This window comes from Salmo trutta, chromosome 3 (assembly GCF_901001165.1).
Source record: "Salmo trutta chromosome 3, fSalTru1.1, whole genome shotgun sequence".
Taxonomy (NCBI): domain Eukaryota; kingdom Metazoa; phylum Chordata; class Actinopteri; order Salmoniformes; family Salmonidae; genus Salmo; species Salmo trutta.
In genome coordinates, this window is record NC_042959.1 from 66,826,696 (window position 1) to 66,845,764 (window position 19,069).

The 19,069-nt window shown below is 45.2% G+C and overlaps 1 protein-coding gene across 1 annotated transcript; it reads right to left on the reverse strand.

The window, feature by feature from the left end:
• Positions 1-1,029: 1,029 nt before the first annotated feature.
• On the reverse strand, positions 1,030-8,797 carry LOC115184917 (methanethiol oxidase). The gene is made up of 12 exons (XM_029745484.1): positions 8,658-8,797; positions 6,682-6,738; positions 6,085-6,197; positions 5,734-5,919; positions 5,235-5,355; positions 3,829-4,011; positions 3,567-3,748; positions 3,385-3,463; positions 3,070-3,191; positions 2,627-2,719; positions 2,368-2,486; positions 1,030-1,959 (listed from the first exon to the last, which is right to left on the reverse strand). The coding sequence occupies exons 1-12, from the start codon at positions 8,659-8,661 to the stop codon at positions 1,797-1,799; spliced, it is 1,422 nt and encodes a 473-aa protein (XP_029601344.1). The 5' UTR covers positions 8,662-8,797; the 3' UTR covers positions 1,030-1,796.
• Positions 8,798-19,069: the final 10,272 nt, after the last annotated feature.

Genomic DNA, 19,069 nt, shown 5'->3' on the forward strand with positions numbered 1-19,069 from the left:
TCAAACACATGGTTTCCATTCGCTCCATTCCAGGCATTATTATGACCAGTCCTCCCTCAGCAGCCTCCACTGACATAGGCTTATCCTTTACCAATGTATTGATAATATACCTTTCATTACTATACACTTGTTTAATTTGTCATAGCGGATGACTAAGTGTATCGCTGGAAGCTTCCAGAGATGTAGAAGTACTGTTGCCACAGATACAAAAATGTTTTTTATGGGTCAATAGTATGCTTGTTCAGTATGTTGTATGAGGGGTTTCCCCACTTTGTCACAGTGCTTTGACTTGGATCACACAGTTGTGCTCTGCCTGGCTGCTGGGGATGCAGGAGGAGGATGTAGCTACTGCTCTCCTGAGACCTAGAAGTACTGTTGCCCCAGACCATGGTGCGTCTTGGGTGTGTTTGCCCCCCTCTGGAATTTCCACTCTGTCACACACACTTATGGCCACGCCTGGTATGAAAAATGGGACTCCTGTGCTGATAGCAATGATCTATTTGCATTATCTGACAATATTATTTTCTCACTTCTGATGTTAATTAACCACATTATTGGATCAGAAAGAAGTACAGCTTGATTCTGTTTAGGGATGTAGGAAAGTAGCCGCCCAAATCATGCCTGGAGTAAAATTGAGAAAAGTTTATAGGTCACCTGCGCCTGATGTGGGCAGTAGCAGGCAGTGTTGAGCAAGTATAAATTATAAGGCTCATTAGCTACTAAATCCAGACAGCCAAAGGATCTTTGCTCCAGTTCACACAACTTGGCCACCATCAAAAGTTAATTGGTTATTTTCCAATACAAACCAGTAATGCCAAAATGTTAAGTCCTTTAAAATAAATCATTGCAGTGATACACTTTAGATAATATTTGGGCCAGTGGGTAACTGACTCACCCAAGCTTGAGAAAGCTTTTGATATCACTTGATAGATTTGCTTAAGGGTCATGCTTCAAGGTCATTCCAGACGTGTAGTGTAATGAACCATAGCTATGAGACTCAGTGATCAATTATTATTCTATAAACCAGTATGAATATGCAGTATATTTATTCAATGTATTATTTAAAACCATTGATATCTTGCAAATGAACGTGTAGTCAATGTAGCGCAATATATAAATCAAATGAACTGTATAATAATTATGCAAACCATTATTAATGTAGCAGAATTGGTAGCCTGGTGGTTAGAGGTAGTTAGCCTAGTAGTTAGAGCGTTGGGCCAGTAACTGAAAGGTTGCTGGTTTGAATACCTGCACCAACAAGGTGAAAAATCTGTTGATGTGCATTTGAGCAAGTCACTGAACCCTAATTTACTACAGGGGCACTGTACTACTATGGCTAACCCTGTAAAACAACATGTTTCACTACACATATTTTACTATTAAATTAAGAGTAATCAATAGTCCAGACATACAGATTCATTCAACCCTGCTGAACACACACGGGCCATTAAGGAATTATGAAAATTAGAACATCTTCATATTCTTAAAACACACCATCACATGTTAGTCTATGAATTCCATATGTTCTAATTTTTTTATTATTTTTTTAAACCTCAGTTTCACCACTGGCATTAGAAGTAACAGACATAACATTTGGTCCATAGATGATATAATGACTTAAGGCACAATTATGCATTTAAAGCAAAGCAGCATGGAATGATTAGGCAGCATCATTGGGCATGAGGCTCGAGAGTATGCCTCCTTCCCCACCTATTCCCAACTAATATAAGTTACATGAAGTCTATGTAAAGTATGGTGGGAATGAGAGGGGGAAAACTGGGGCCTCCTGCGTAACTTTACAGCCAGATGTCAGAGGTGCAGTCTCCCCCAGGGTATCGTAGCTCGTGGGCCAAGGCCGGGCCATTGGGCTCTTTCCCAAAGTCGACCAGGAAGTTCTCGTTCACCTTGAGGCCACCATTGGCTGTGTTCACGTCAATCTGCATCATAACAGAACCCTCCCTAGGGCAAAGAGAGAAACAGACAAGGGAAAATAAGAAATAGAGTCAAGTATTCCATTTGATAGTGTTTCTAACTATTGGTGTTCAAAAGATCTTATTGAAGCAGCCCATGATATTGAAAACACTTATAAGAGCAATAGTTTACAACTGAAACCTGTTACTGACATTTTGTGTGCATTGACCACAAGTAAAGTGGTGGGAAATTGTAATACTTGAGTAAAAGTAAAGATACCTTCATAGTAAAAGTCACCCAGAAAAATACTACTTAAGTCTAAAAGTATTTGGTTTTAAATATACTTAAGTATCAAAAGACTATTATCTACTTAAGTAGTACTTTAAAGTATTTTTACTTAAGTACTTTACACCACTGAGTAATAGAAAAATCTAAGACAGATGAACAGGTCCTCACTTGATCATTTCCGGGTAGAACTGCTTGTCCCAGCCGCTGTAGAGAGAGGTGGTGACGTACAGTCTCTTCCCATCCAGACTGAGCTGCAACATCTGGGGGCTCCCTGGGATCCTCTTGCCCTGGTGTGGATCACATGTACACACAAGTCGTTGTCTGCACCTTACAAATGCAACCTAAACACCTACTTCTGACCTACTGCAAACATTCTGCCAGTGTATGTGAAGCGTGAGTTTGGGCATAGATTGTCATTCTTACACACCTTGATTGTGCGTGGGGGTGGTTGGCTCTGATTCTCTGGGTCCTCCAGTACTTTGACAGGGCCATCATTTAGGATGCTCCCTCCCAAGAAGAGCTGAATACACAGGGAGACGTGAACACAGTCAGTGGACAACTTTAACCATTTCAGGAGACTGTCCTAACTAGCTACCTTAAGTTGAATGAACTGACGAAGTCGCTCTGGATAAGAGTGTCTGCTAGATGACCAACATGTAAATGTAGGAGGACACTTGCTTGACCCAAACACAGGTACACATCACATAGACAGACTGATGAAGATGATTCATTTAAGTAGCCACACACACATATACATACATACGCACTTGTCATGTTTAATACCTCTGTCCGAGACCATTGCCTGTAAGATGAAACATTTTTGGTGGGTGTAAAATAAAAATCCGCCATTTTGAAAACTTGTGATCTCACCTGGCCAGCCAGACGTGGGTTCCTCCTGTTTGTGATGTCATACTGTCGTATGTCTCCGTGCAGCCAGTTACTGAAGTATAGGAAGCGGTCGTCCAGGGAGATCAGAATATCTGTGATCAGACCTGAGATGAACAGATCACACAGCATCCATCAAATTCAGGAAAACCCATTTAAATTTGGTATTTCCATTTGATTATGGAACGGGCAGCTACACCCAATTCCAAATGTTCAATATGTACTGGAAGTGTTAAATGTATCCCTAATCTGCAGTGCTTTCCCATCAACATTTCCCCCCCCCCCCACACACACACTCACTTGGCATCACTGGCAAAGCCCATCCCTCCACTTTCTTACTGGGGACGTGGATAACCTTCTCAGCAGCCCAGTCTCCTTTCTGTTGAGACAGTACCATTTTAGAAGACACTCAGCCAAAAACAAAAGCAAGAGAGATCATACATGTTATTCTACTTTTTCCTATGTATGAATGTGTTGCTCACTGGGGTCCTGTAGAAACGGAAGACGGTTCCTTGGAGTGCACAACCGACGTAGCCCTCCGTGGCGGCGGGATCATGGAGGAAGCGGATCTCCAGAGGAATGGCGCCCTCCTCCCCCAGGTCCAGGGACTGTAGCCGCTTGTGAGTGGTCCAGTCCCACACGTGGATCTTCGATCCATAGAGACCTGCAGACAGAACAGCAGCATTGAAACATTGTTCTCAACAAGTGTAACACAAAACACGCGCATCACCTCTATTTACACACCTTCTTTGACATGTTCCAGGTTGAAACCGTAGGCGAGGGCTTTGGGTGCTCCCCATTCGGTGCTCATCATGACGTTGTGTCGGGGCTGGTACCAGAAGTCATAACCAAAAGGTGCCGCCTCACCAGGCAGCTCCCAGTTACCAACCACCTCAAACGTTTTACCATCCAGCAAGATAAAGCCACCTGAGAGAAACACATCCTGCATCAGTCATCTAATCCAAATGAATATTAACTTGTCTAAATGACACTCCCTTGCCCCGCCCAGTATTCTTTATCATTGTGGATTGTAGAGCCTTTAGTCCCTTATTATAAACTGGGTGGTTCCATCCCTAAATGTTGACTGGCTGAAAGCTGTGGTATCAGACCATATACCACAGGTATGACAAAACATTTATTTGTATTGTTCTAATTATGCATGTAACCTGTGTATAACAGAAATTTGGCACCTCAGGGGTTTTTGGTATATGGCCAATATTCCACGGCTACATCCAGGCACTCTGTTGCGTCATGACTACGAATAGCCCTTAGCCGTGCTATATTGGCCATATACCTCACCCCCCGGGCCTTATTGCTTAAATATAGGCATGTTTTATTTATCCCTATTCTTATCTGTATGATACAAAGTAAAGTGTTTCTAGGTCGCATACATTGTATGAGGCTGAGGACAAGGAGAGAAGCATCAGGTGTCTCCTCCTACCTTTCCCCAGAACACACCGTCTGTCCCCCTACTGCAGCGTGTCGTCTCCTACCTTTCCCCAGAACACACCGTCTGTCCTCCTACTGCAGCGTGTTGTCTCCTCCTACCTTTCCCCAGAACACACCGTCTGTCCCCCTACTGCAGCGTGTTGTCTCCTCCTACCTTTCCCCAGAACACACCGTCTGTCCCCCTACTGCAGCGTGTTGTCTCCTCCTACCTTTCCCCAGAACACACCGTCTGTCCCCCTACTGCAGCGTGTTGTCTCCTCCTACCTTTCCCCAGAACACACCGTCTGTCCCCCTACTGCAGCGTGTTGTCTCCTCCTACCTTTCCCCAGAACACACCGTCTGTCCCCCTACTGCAGCGTGTTGTCTCCTCCTACCTTTCCCCAGAACACACCGTCTGTCCCCCTACTGCAGCGTGTTGTCTCCTCCTACCTTTCCCCAGAACACACCGTCTGTCCCCCTACTGCAGCGTGTTGTCTCCTCCTACCTTTCCCCAGAACACACCGTCTGTCCCCCTACTGCAGCGTGTTGTCTCCTCCTACCTTTCCCCAGAACACACCGTCTGTCCTCCTACTGCAGCGTGTTGTCTCCTCCTACCTTTCCCCAGAACACACCGTCTGTCCCCCTACTGCAGCGTGTCGTCTCCTACCTTTCCCCAGAACACACCGTCTGTCCCCCTACTGCAGCGTGTTGTCTCCTCCTACCTTTGCCATTGCCAGATGGATCTCCCAAGCTGCTGATCATAATCTGGCCACTGCCCAGGCAGTGTGTGGTGTGGGGGTTGGCCAGGCCCGTCTTCCAGAAGATATCTGTGGGCTCCACAATCTGTGGAAGCAATCCTTTGGTTTAGATCAGATTACAACCTGCATGGGTTTGGACACTTTCCTTTAAAAAACAAATGATGCATATTTGAGAAGATGGCTACAGGCTGTTGGTGAGAGATGGGTATGAGGCTTGACCAAATCTGTACATTCAATTGTCTGTTTTTGATTTGTCGTGTGCTGGAGCTCCTTGTATGACATTGTGTGGCGTTGACTGGGTTTGATGTGTCTGTATGACATTGTGTGGCGTTGACTGGGTTTGATGTGTCTGTCATTTGTTGATGTTCTGAAGAAAAAAAAAAAACTTAGCTGTGCAGCATGGTCACAGAGTTCTGTAGTATCACTATAACCAATCACCTGCTGTAGAAGGGTGACCCTTTACCTTGTGCATCTGTGGAGCGCGGGGGTCTGTCCCAGTGTCCACTATGTAGACCCGGGAAGAGATGAGCGAGGGCAGGATAAGTCGGTTGCGCTTCTTGGATGAGTCGCCAAAACAGCTGCTGCAGGCGTTCCAACCAGAGTGGTGTAGCTCGTCATTCAGGTTGGGCATGGGCAGTCTGTGGATGATCTGTACGCGCAGACATTACCAGGTCACTCTTTAATCCACAAGGTCAAAGGTCATGTATAATACTGTCATCTCTTCAGTATTTAAACTACCGACCACTGTGACTAATGACGACAGGTGTGAAAATCAAAAGCAAGGCAGTGGTTGTTTGATATAGATCAGCAGTACCTGACAATAAGTAGGAGACTTGGGGTCCACGTCGACAGTGGCAAGGTAGTCTGGTTTCTGGATGCCAGTGTTGCGATAAATGCAGGGCAGGTACACAATCTCCTCAGGTGGACCTTCAAAAACAAGATCCCCGTTTCAGGAGGCACTACCGTCATTCACTCCTCCTTGACCACATTCACTCCTCCTTGACCACAAGAACAAGGACCATGACAACCGTAAATCCCGAAGAGGGATTGATATTAAGGGTTGCACCATTTCCTAGTAGACTGACCAGTCGGGTAAGTTGAGCCTGCTGTGGTTTTCCCATCGGGGGAGGGGTTTACTGAATATAACCAATCAAACCGCAAAGAATTCCAGTAGCCTAAAACTGATGTCTGGTTCCTCCCAAAGTTTCAGTAAAATACAGACAATGTATGGCATTTGTGTGTGTAAACAACATTTTCATGCAACTGACAAACTCAGGCAACCAACAAAAATGAATAAATAGTCCCGACTTGTACGATGGGCAAGTGACCTTCAGACCTTAATGTCAATCCCTCCTAAAACACATGGGGTGAGCTAAGCTTGTGTTTCCCAGAAGAAAAAAAAAACACTCACCCTTCATGGCATCCAGTGGGCTTTTGTAGCCAGGTCCACAGCCTGTGCATTTAGTTGCTGGAAAAACACAAGCAAACAGCAAGTGTCCTTTTCATAGAGTGCTCAAAATAACTTTACTGCCACACACAGCAATCTCTGTGTTTACTATTACTGCTGGACATCTATGGCAGGTAACAACCACAGAAACTGTCACACCTACAAGTCATATATGCATTCGTCATACAGTTGTTAGGCATGTTTAAAATGACCTAGAAATTTCACCACAGGTAAGTCGTGTAGAGAGACATTTTTCAATTTTTTTGTTGTTGTAAAACTGTTGCAGAATGTGTGTGTGAAAGGAGACATTCACTTGTCCACTTTGTCTTCCTTTCCCAAGGTTGCTGTTACTGGCAGCCATCAGAATAGTAGGTAAATGCACTTTTACTGTACAAATCTGTAATGCAATGTTATATCTGTAATGTTATGATTGTGAATGTTAAAGAACAAATTAAATCTGCACAACATGGTCCCAAAAATGCACCGATTATTTACCCAGCCAATGTTTGACCCTAGGGTCCAAATAAATAAACTGAGCACTATTGAGAGTATACCAGTGTGCAGATTCTGTTCATTAATACATCAGAATCAGAACATTCTATAGCAAGGTCATACAGATATTTACAGATTAACAGTGTTAGCTATTTTTAGGCCAATGCTGTGTGTAAGATTTGACAAAAATAAAAAAATTATTTGACAAATTGACATTCCCACTATGGTGCCAACACCCCACGGAGTTCCTGCTCCCTAATCACAGCCACTACATTAATGGTAATCAAAAGTGGTTTAGGCTATGCCAACTTGGACGCATGTCTTGATTTACAGAATAATAGCAATTCAACAGTGCAGACATCGATTCTCAAGAGACTGACAGGGTTGGGTCAGTAACCTTGATTTACAGAACAACAATGGTTAAAGCCCATCTCAGGGTCCTAAACTCCTATGGTGACTAGGTCTAGACAACAAGGGTTCAGAGACTATACATTTCAGATAAGCTTCATTAGCATGAATGGTAAGGCTACTGTTGCTAAAGCGAAGTGAGATAATGACATGTCTATGTATATCTGTGGAACTTAGAAGGACTCTGCTGATCCAGAGTGCTGGTTGTCTTTGGCATTGTACCAAATCCTATAAACTATCAAAATAAAGATGAGGAAGGCACAGTGATGCCGAAACTTTGGTAAATAACCCTTAAATTGCTGGGAGATTATACATGGAGTGTGCGACTTTATTTTGATAGTTTATTCGCCGTTAGTCAGCACCTCCACACTAACTATTTTCTGGGTGTGCGCCAGCTCATGTTTTTATTTATTATTATTGTACCAAATCCTGCCATAATTTAGTGCTGCCTTTACTTGGAATAAACGATTGCCTTCGTCATGATCGAAGCTGTGCCTTTCCTTACACATGGCAAACAATGGTTTCGGCCTAAACCATTGTTGCAGCTAAGAAACAATAGTGAAGAAAAAAAACTAAAACATATGGAAACCACAACAGATGCCAGATATCAAGCAATCTTCGAGGAAACTAGTCTCCAGTCCAACATTTCACCACACATTTCCTTCTAAGATATACAAGCCCACAAGTTCAGCTTCCGTTCATTTAATGGGTTTGACTGTTGCAGGTCCAAAGAAATGTGGATGAGTATCTTGCATCAATGTTGGATTCACATATTTTCAACACGAAATGCCGCACACACTTATTTTCGTTTTGGACATATTTCATTGGTTGTCTTACTCAAATATGCATTTATATAATGCAATAACACATTCAGCTCTAGGTTAAATTACGTTAATGAAAAGCTGGCACTATGGGAGTGGTTAGCATTATGTTCTAATCCACGTTCAATCATTAACTCTGTCATTCCCCATTTCAACGTTCTTTGACAGATTTCCTAAAAGTTACGAAAATGAGTGAAAAAGCAAGAAGATTAGACAAACCCATCTTGCAGACTTTCTTCGTCCGAGGTATCCACAGTGATCCGGGCTTTCTATGGGTTCTTTCAGCTGGTATGAGAGTGGAGCAATGCTTGGTGCAGGTTTTATAGGGTAAATGGATTGAGGGAGGAAAGGGGAGTGTTTTTGGCAACATAACGTTGCACGTAGAAATAAGTATTGAGTGCATTTCGCCGGCGGTGGTTATTCCGTTTTGCGACCAATGGACAGATCAGAATGACATAAACCCAGCCCAACCGGGGCACAGGGCGATGCCAAACGAACCAACCATTAATATATGAACGAAGAGATACCCCAGCGCGATGGTCCTGCCCTCTGTTCTAGTTTGATATAACTTCCTACAACCGGTTTCGTCAAGTGCTTTGATGGCAACATAACATTTAACTGACACGTTTCTTGCGCAAAGCAAAATAACATGTTCAGTGCACTATAAAATACATATGCAGTGTTGTTTTACAGTTTATTTCCTATGGTCCATACTGATTAGATATACGGTCTATTAAACTCGTGCTACCTTCCTACTTAGACTGTGTCAAGGGGTCATATCTTGCGTAACTCGATATGGGGGAATGTGAGGTTAAAGCCACAATCTGGAGGTTTAACAATGTTGTGTTTCAGTCCGTAGTCAAAAACAACCTATTTCAAATGAGACGCAGCTATGAATGTAAGGACTTAATCCATAAGATTGACTTTGCATTTTTAATCATATTTTGAAGATATACATTACAGACTCACATTACATCAAAAACATAAACAGTAGAGTATTACAAACGTATATTTTGAATTAGGCCGTATGATATGATAGTAGATAATTCTACAAACCCATAAAACATTTAAGTATTATTTTATCAAGAATTGTAAGCCTAGGCTATGTCATTCATGAAAATGACCATTGAGCTGCAGGAAAAATCCCAGATTGTGCCTCACGCCTGCATTCGATTAGGAAATGTTTTTCTTACAAGAGATTCAGAATCTTCAGGACTGACGTTGTCACGATTTCAATATCCCCCATGTCTCTTTGGAAGTATTGAGCAGACCAAAGACAAATCAGAAAAGAAAGGATGAATTTCATTTAATCTCTGTGTGTCCATGACTGTGACAAATGAGGTACAGTTCAGATAATTGTTAAAGAACATATTGGACATCTGCAAAATGCATTAGATATTATGTAACTCCATAAGGAATTCAACATTCCCACCATTTCTCAAGCTTGTCAAGCCTTCCAGTACTACAATCTATTGACAGACACAGGCAAGAAAACATGGTAGTTAACCCAAATCACATTTGTTTATAAGTCCTTAAGATAAATAGAATACTCTATATAGCTGTAGGCCTAGTCATCACTAGCCTTCTAGCAATATGGCTGAGTCTCTCTAGCCCGTAGATTAGGCTACTTTCAAGGTAAGGAAAGAATGTATGTAAAGTCATTTGAGTGCAATAAGGGATAAGGAAGCAAAAGTTGGTGGCAAATTTGTAAACCAACATCAATCTGTCAAAAAGGCATTGAACTTTTAGAAAATGCTAAACATGGCAAAGTAAATATTCTGAAACTGAATTAAAAATGCATTAATGTATAGTATAGCACCTTAAAATGTTTTGTGTTCAGTTGATGATCTGTTTAGAATTGATTTCTACCACTAAAACAACTTCCACCACAAGAACATGCCTTACAGTTGATGGAGATTGGATCCAGTCTGTTGTGCGTCAGTGTTCATTAAAGCAAAACATAGAACCAGTCAAGTCCAACAAGGGATCCCCACTCAGTTTCCCCACACTGATGACATAAAAAAAAGTTACAAGGTTGACCAATTGTACTTTAACAGTATGCACTGTAATCTCTGTGGCCATTTGCAGGGAAGACCCACAGGCTGTGTGGCCTAAGGCAACATGGCAGATGTTCTTGAGTAGGACCGAAGAGCCGTATTCAACTCAGTTTGTGAAAAGGAAGGACTAAGATGGGGAGACCTCCTCATGGGACCCTCCAGTCTCCTGGCTCTCTGGCAGCGGCTCCATCTCTTCTTCTCCCTTTTCCAAGATGTTATCCTTTGTTGTGTCCATTTCTATAGCTGCCTTGTAATTCTCATCTAACGTTCCTTCTCCACTTTCCTGCTCTTCATCTACCTTCCCTTCCTTAACCTCTTGCTCCTTATCTACCCTCTCTTCTCCAGCCTCCATGTCCTCTTTACCCCTGCTGTCTTCCTGCTTGAGCTCTGCTGGTGACTCTGGCTCCAGAACCTCAGGACCTAGCAGGGCCTCTCTGAGAGTACTCATCAGCTCTGACTGGGTCTCTGCCAGAGTCTTGGTCATTTCCTGGTCCCGCTGCCCAGGGACCAAGTCAGTAAGGTGGAAGGACTGTCGCAGCAGATCAGGCTGTTCCTCTAGGTAGGACAAGGCCTCCACTAGCCAGGCCACTAGCAGCTGCACTAGGTCTTTGTGTGTGACCCCTGCTGCCCCACCCTCGGCAGCCAGCCGGGCCCAGCGGGCCAGCAAGAAACTCTGCAGCACGGGCCGCAGGCACATCTCCAGGGGCTGGAGGCGGCAGGTGCAGCCAGCGGGGACCACGGCCGGCAGGGTGCCAGTGGCACCAAGGGTGGTCAGGAAGTCCTTAGACACGTGTCCACGGTGGCCGTCCAGGATCAGCATACCTTTGGTACTCCTGTTCTGGTCCAGCATGTGTTGGCGCCACACCAGAGACTCCCACAGCGCCAACTCCTCGTCCCTGGTGAATCCCTCCACCTTGGCCTCCAGCAGGACAGAGTTGGGGAGGCCTGTGCCCTGCATCTTGGGGAGCTGCCCCTTGATTAGGACCAGGGTGCGTAGCATGGTGCCATCAGCCAGCGCTGACAGATAGATGGTGACCAGAGGTTCCCTGGTTCCCACCAGCTGGAGAGCATCTTCTTTGTCCACTTTGGCTGGATCTGCAAGCACCTCAATGTCTACAAAGACAGATAGCTCGTCCATGGCAGCTATGCCTGTGTGGGGCAGATCGTGGGCCTGGATGTGCTTGCGGGTGAACTTGGTGAAGGAGTTAGCGTTGTCCTCCATGGAGCGTGGCAAGCGGCAGCTGACCGTGGCGGTCCGCCCAACAGCCTGCCAGCCAAGGCTATGCTGCAGCATGAAGCTCACAGCCCAGTCGTAAGAGATACGGAAGGCGCTGCTGTGACCGTCCTGGCTGTGTATCTCAGAAGCCCTCTGAAAAAGGTTCTTCTCGTTGAGCGGCAGCTGCTGCTCTCGCTGGGCCATGACCCACTCCACCATGCGCTCCACCGCCTCTCCCTTGCCGGGTCCCCGGCCATCACGCTCCAGCTGCTTCTCCTTATCCTTCAGCCAGGCCCGGATGAGATTGGACTGGGTGGATAGCTGCTTGGCGGCTTGACGTTCCCCGCAGCACAGAGCGAACAGCACTATCCTCAGCAGACGCACAGAGAGGGTGTCCTCTCGTTCTTTTACCACCGGGCGTGCTGTCGGAGGGGTGACGGGAGGATCAGATGCGGCAGGCTGCTGTTTAGACTCCCCCTCATGAACAATTTCATCAACGTCCTTGCCAAGACCTTCAACCTCCATTTCTTCATTGTCTGTGTCTGAGCCCATGTCCTCCACTGGGGCCATTGCCTCGTCCAGGTCACTCTCTGGCCCTAAGGGACCCCACTCGCTGCTGTCGTCAAAGCGGTCTGCTCCTGTGGTGTTTCTGCAGAAAGACAAAGCAGGAAAGAAAGATGAGTGGTATTTGAGGCATGACCGATAAAACATCTCAATTAATCACAATATTTTGGGGGGAGTAAATCGTGTGAAACCAGGGTGAAACGGCTGGAGTGTGTCTCGTAAAGTACCTCATGTCCTCCATGATGAATCCAACATTAGGGGAGCCTGTACAACAACAAAAAGAGAGGATAAGAGATTTAGATTTGAAGAGAAAGAGCACGCAGCTAAATGTAAGTGTTACAACAAACATTTCTGTTTCAGGTTGAACTATGTAGACTTTGTTTTCCCTATCATAATGTATTATTAATATCATCCTTCACCTTCACAGTTCCCCTGTCACAGACAATGTTTTGACGCTTGTATACTCATGGAGATGAAGCTAGTCTTGGGATTGATTATATACTGTATGTGTTTTGGTATCACAAGATATGATATTATTGTGTGTGCATCTACAAAGCATCAAATAAATGATTGACCTGAGTGGTGGGGTGGGAAGCCATGATACTCCCAGAAGCAGCTGGGCTGCTTGCACAGGTTGGCTTTGCAAACGATGCATCCAAACACGCTCTCATGGCGCAGGTTCTTCAGATTGCAGTTCTTGCATCTCTTGGTCTTGGCGGTGAGTTTAACCAATCTGTGCCTTAGTTTATTTGGATTGCCTTGCAGGGCAACCTCTCGCACACTCGCTAGTCCCTCTTTATTCTCAGAGTGGATGCGTGCTTGTCTCTCTGCACACTTGGCTAGCTGGTGCCCTAAGCGCTTGCGAAAGTTTGCCTGGGTAAAGAGTCCGCCCTGCACCCATGACGGTGGGTTCTCTTTGCGGCTCTCCCGCAGCACTATGAAGGCATTGACTATGCTCAGGTTGACCAGGAACCAGAAGAGACTGCGCCAGTGCTTGTCTAGTGGCAGCCCTCCTAGAGGGTTGCAGGCAAGCAGCTGTTTGCAGATGTCCACTCCTCGCATATTCTCCTGCAGAAGTCGGAAGGCTAAGGGCCGCTCGATGGGGCTGAGTTCGCCCACTTTGGTTTGAGACTTCCTCCACACTGTGTCTGGCTGCCCCGGCTCGGCGTTGGTGGACAGGCAGCCCATCTCCTTGGTGTCTTTCCAGCGGGTGGCCAGCAGGGGACCCAACTGCCTCTGCAGGAAGTCCCCAGGCTTCTCCAGCTGACCCTGCTCCCACAGCTCCCTGGGGAGGATGGGGCTTGGTGGAGGAAAGGAGCTGGAGGCGTAAATGCCCTTGTCCAAGAGTATCTGCATGAGAGGGGCAGAGGCCAGTGAGCTACCCAGGAAGAGCTGGTGGTGTTTCTGCTGGAGTCCCTCCACTAAGGGGGAAACTACACTAAACCCCAGCTCATTCTCCTTCTCCCTCCCCATGTGGATGAGCAGTCGGTGGCAGTAGCCCGACTTGGAGTCACACAGCAGCCAAACCCCTGGTTGGGCCTTAGGGTTCCCTTTGGCTTGGCCGGCCTCCGTCTCCAGGCTGGGCAGCAGGGCCCGGTCGATGGCCAGGCACCGGTTGGGTTGGTAGGCTTCCCACATGGAGTCGCCAAGGATGCTCAGCATAGGTCTGAAGAGACGCAGCCTGTCGCTGCCACTGCCCTCCCCCTCCTCCTCCTCCATGGAGGTGAGCAGACTACCCATCCAGATGTTGTTGGAGATCTGCTGGAAGCGCTTGATGGACATGGCCCTGAAGAAGGTGTGGCAGTTGTCGTAGTGCTGCCAGGACCAGTAGTTGGCAGGCTCTGGGAGGCTCTGAAGGCCCATGAGGATACTGAGACCTATGAAGCCCTTGATCTCATGAGCGGCGACAGGGACCCAGTCCGGGTCACGCTGCCCAAGAAACTGGCAGGTCTTGGCCTTGGCGTTGGTCTCGTTGGCGATGAGCTCCATGAGCGAGTACGGAAAGAGCAGGTTGAAGTAGTCGACAGCGTCACTGTTTTTGTTTAAGAACTGGCGAGGACCGCAGCTCTCTGTGAAGTCGAGGATGGTTATGGAGTCGGTGCCTCTCAGCAGAGGTTCTCTCCAGTTCTCCATTAACGCCCATTCAGACCTCCCCACTTCCACATCCCCCCCGGATTTGTCCTCCTCCTCCTCTTGGCAGAACTCAATGTCAGACTCCAGAGACTCTGTGGGGGAGGGGAGGGAAGGGGATCACAGGAACAACAGTTAGTCTTCTGCTCCACAGAGCCAAGTTGACAACTTTTCTTTTATAAACACCCTGGGCCATTTCTTATGTCAGCGCAAGTCCACTTTTACAACACCATGTGGATAGAAAGAGAACAGGGAAAAATATAACACCTTCTCAACTGACCAGTAGTCTGAAGACAACATAAACGGCAGAGGAAAACAGATTGGTATGCAGACTGTCTCCTTGGTAAGACATTCCTCCTCTGCACTTGGGTCATTTTTAGACTCCACACATTTTCCTATTCACTTTGGCACAAAACATGCTTTGGAGTGTGTCTTGACGTACAACATCTGTCAGTTCCTGTAATGCAGGGTTCCATAAGTGGCAGCCCGCAGGCCTCTTTGTTGGACATGAGACTGTAAACACACCAGCAAATCAGCACCAAGTGATTTACATGTTCTGTTCCAATGTATTCCCACGCATAATAGAGAGATATGTGATCGTATACAAATGTAAGCAAGGTTTGAAATGATGTTTTAGTCAAATATTATATCTGTTTGGGCTTTGAGGTCAATTTGCAGTCTACAAATTATTTGTAATTATGTTTTGGCCCCCTGACCATCCCCTCAAGAAAAAATCAAATTGTCACGTGGCTGAATGTAGTTGATGATCTAGCAACATGGGATGCAGCTATGTAGAGTTATTTTACCTCCTTAATGAAGAGAAGGGGTATGTGTGGTAACAAACACCTGTTGTGTGTGGTTGTGAATAATAGTGTGTGGTTCATCTTTTGCCACAACACTTCCTGTAGACACACACACACACACACACACACACACACACACGGCCTATACTCGCTCACCATTTCATTTTTTTTTTTTGTGTTTACCAGTTTGTAAAAATAGTTTTACATTAGGTAGGGCCAATAGCTTTAGTGCAACCACATGACCAGAACATAAGGCCTTGTTCTAACCAATATAGATGTACAAATATTTATGATTGAAGACCCCCTCCGGTGTCCTATATGAGGGGATTTTACGGGCACTGTACAATATCTGGTGTGTACCATGTCTCTCACTGTACAATATCTGGTGTGTACCATGTCTCTCACTGTACAATATCTGGTGTGTACCATGTCTCCTACTGTACAATATCTGGTGTGTACCATGTCTCTCACTGTACAATATCTGGTGTGTACCATGTCTCTCACTGTACAATATCTGGTGTGTACCATGTCTCTCACTGTACAATATCTGGTGTGTACCATGTCTCTCACTGTACAATATCTGGTGTGTACCATGTCTCCTACTGTACAATATCTGGTGTGTACCATGTCTCCTACTGTACAATATCTGGTGTGTACCATGTCTCTCACTGTACAATATCTGGTGTGTACCATGTCTCTCACTGTACAATATCTGGTGTGTACCATGTCTCCTACTGTACAATATCTGGTGTGTACCATGTCTCTCACTGTACAATATCTGGTGTGTACCATGTCTCTCACTGTACAATATCTGGTGTGTACCATGTCTCTCACTGTACAATATCTGGTGTGTACCATGTCTCTCACTGTACAATATCTGGTGTGTACCATGTCTCTCACTGTACAATATCTGGTGTGTACCATGTCTCTCACTGTACAATATCTGGTGTGTACCATGTCTCTCACTGTACAATATCTGGTGTGTACCATGTCTCTCACTGTACAATATCTGGTGTGTACCATGTCTCTCACTGTACAATATCTGGTGTGAACCATGTCTCTCACTGTACAATATCTGGTGTGAACCATGTCTCTCACTGTACAATATCTGGTGTGTACCATGTCTCTCACTGTACAATATCTGGTGTGTACCATGTCTCTCACTGTACAATATCTGGTGTGTACCACGTCTCCTACTGTACAATATCTGGTGTGTACCATGTCTCTCACTGTACAATATCTGGTGTGAACCACGTCTCTCACTGTACAATATCTGGTGTGTACCACGTCTCTCACTGTACAATATCTGGTGTGAACCATGTCTCTCACTGTACAATATCTGGTGTGAACCATGTCTCTCACTGTACAATATCTGGTGTGTACCATGTCTCTCACTGTACAATATCTGGTGTGTACCATGTCTCTCACTGTACAATATCTGGTGTGAACCATGTCTCTCACTGTACAATATCTGGTGTGTACCATGTCTCTCACTGTACAATATCTGGTGTGTACCATGTCTCTCACTGTACAATATCTGGTGTGTACCACGTCTCTCACTGTACAATATCTGGTGTGAACCACGTCTCTCACTGTACAATATCTGGTGTGAACCATGTCTCTCACTGTACAATATCTGGTGTGAACCATGTCTCTCACTGTACAATATCTGGTGTGTACCATGTCTCTCACTGTACAATATCTGGTGTGTACCATGTCTCTCACTGTACAATATCTGGTGTGAATCCTACCATGTCTCCTACTGTACAATATCTGGTGTGAATCCTACCATGTCTCTCACTGTACAATATCTGGTGTGAATCCTACCATGTCTTCCAGTGTTCACAAGGGGAGATAAGCTCAACACTTTGTGCAACAAAACACTTGGCATCAGGCCAAGTTAAACAACGAAGCAAACTAGATATCGTTGTCAAATCATGGGGCTCTTTTGCTGGCACATTTTGCACAAAATGTCACCATGAATAGATACATTTTGTTAGGGTGTTGCCATCCTGGTTATACGTTATAGTACGTTTAATGAATAAGATTAATGGTGTATAAATGTTAATATCTAAATGCTTATGCATTGTACTTAGTAGTATACACTTTATAAATTGTGCTAGCAATTTCAAAACATTTTCTAAACTGCAAATATAAAGCATCTCTCCTTCCATGGTAAAACTGACAGGCAAATGCTATCTGTTTGGAGTTTGAAGACCCCTACCGTTTGGTGTGCAGGTGCTGGAGCCGTGACTTGGGTCCTGGGCCAGGTGCTTGGCCATAAGGTCACCTGTCTGAGAGCTGAAGTCACAGACCTCACACCACAGCTTCAAATAGCTGTGTGGAACAGAGGGAGAGAAGGTTGGCAAGTATCCCTAGTAACTGGCAAGGCAAAAAATATAAAAAACACAACACAGCGGAAAAAAAGAGCCCATTACCAAGGGGGTGGCCGCTTGTGCAGGGGGACCCGGTTGGTTTTCATACGTGGTGCATGATTTCTGCAACAAGAGAAATGAACGCTATCAAACTGTCCAAGTCATCTATGATCAATGAATGAACTATTGTTTCTTTAACTATTAAAACATGATCTATATTGAAGCTTGACTCACGTAATCATGTGGTCTGCGTAGGAGCGCGAGCAGCAGGTGCTGTAGGGGCACACGGCACAGTGGACGAAGGTGGGGTAGTGGTCGGGGAAGCTGGGTACGTCTGAGCTGCACTCCATGCACCGCTGCTTGACTAGAGACACACTGTAGAGGTCACACAGAGGTCACACACAATATATACGTTTATACATCACCCTGGCCATAAGCCAACCCTCCAAGGGTGTCTCAGGGAGAGTTGGGATATGCAAAAAAAACGACGTATTTCCAATTCACACACACACACACACAAACGTATTAATACACACTTGTACATGTGCGAAAAATAACAAATACAAACACCCACCAAATTATGATTATATTTATACCTGCTCTCAGCGCTGGCGCTACTGTCACACTTCTCAATCAAAAACTAAGTCTGAGATGAATGATAGAAGACCTCCTGGGATTTGTAGTCGCTCCATGCACAACAATATGACTATTATTCACCTCCGTTTCTGAAACTTGGTGAGCAGGTCCAACTGCTTGATGGATTTCCTCATGGTGGTTTTGGTTGTTTGTGGAGGTGGTTTGGTATGATGTTGTAGATGATGTTGTATGTTGGTGTAGGTCTGGCCTGCCTGAGGAGTGGGGCCTGTTGTCTTATAGTCCATCGGTACATTCTTGGGCAACTGTCCCTTGTGGTGGGAATATGCCCTGATGGTCACCTAAGTACACAGACAAGAATACAACACAGTGTTTAACCCCATTTTACTAATGAATACTATACCTATACTAATATAACTCCTTCTTGATCTAGGACATGCATTTCTTTTTGGTTAACCGTTGTTCTGTCCAACAAGTCAATTGCCTGAATCTCTACACTCTTAGAAAAAAGGGTTCCAAAAGGGGTTTTCGGCTAGGAGAACCCTTTTGGGTTCCATGTAGAATCCTTATTTTGGGTTCCATGTTGAACCCTCTGTAAGGATTCTACATGGAACCAAAAAGGCTTCTACCTGGAACCAAAAAATGTTCTTCAAAGGTTCTCCTATGGGAACAGCAGAAGAATCCTTTTAGGTTCTTGAAAGCACCTTCTCTACTAAGAGCGTAGATAAAGTGGCAAGACATTTCTCTGTGGATGACGCCACTTTGTGGCACAATTAAGAGAAGGTCTAATCAGTGAAATGAAGCTGTTCATCAACTCACTTTAGTCCCAGGTTGGAGCCCCTCCAGCTGCTTGGGTTTGCGGAAGGTCCTGTGGCTGTGGGTTTTGTGCTCC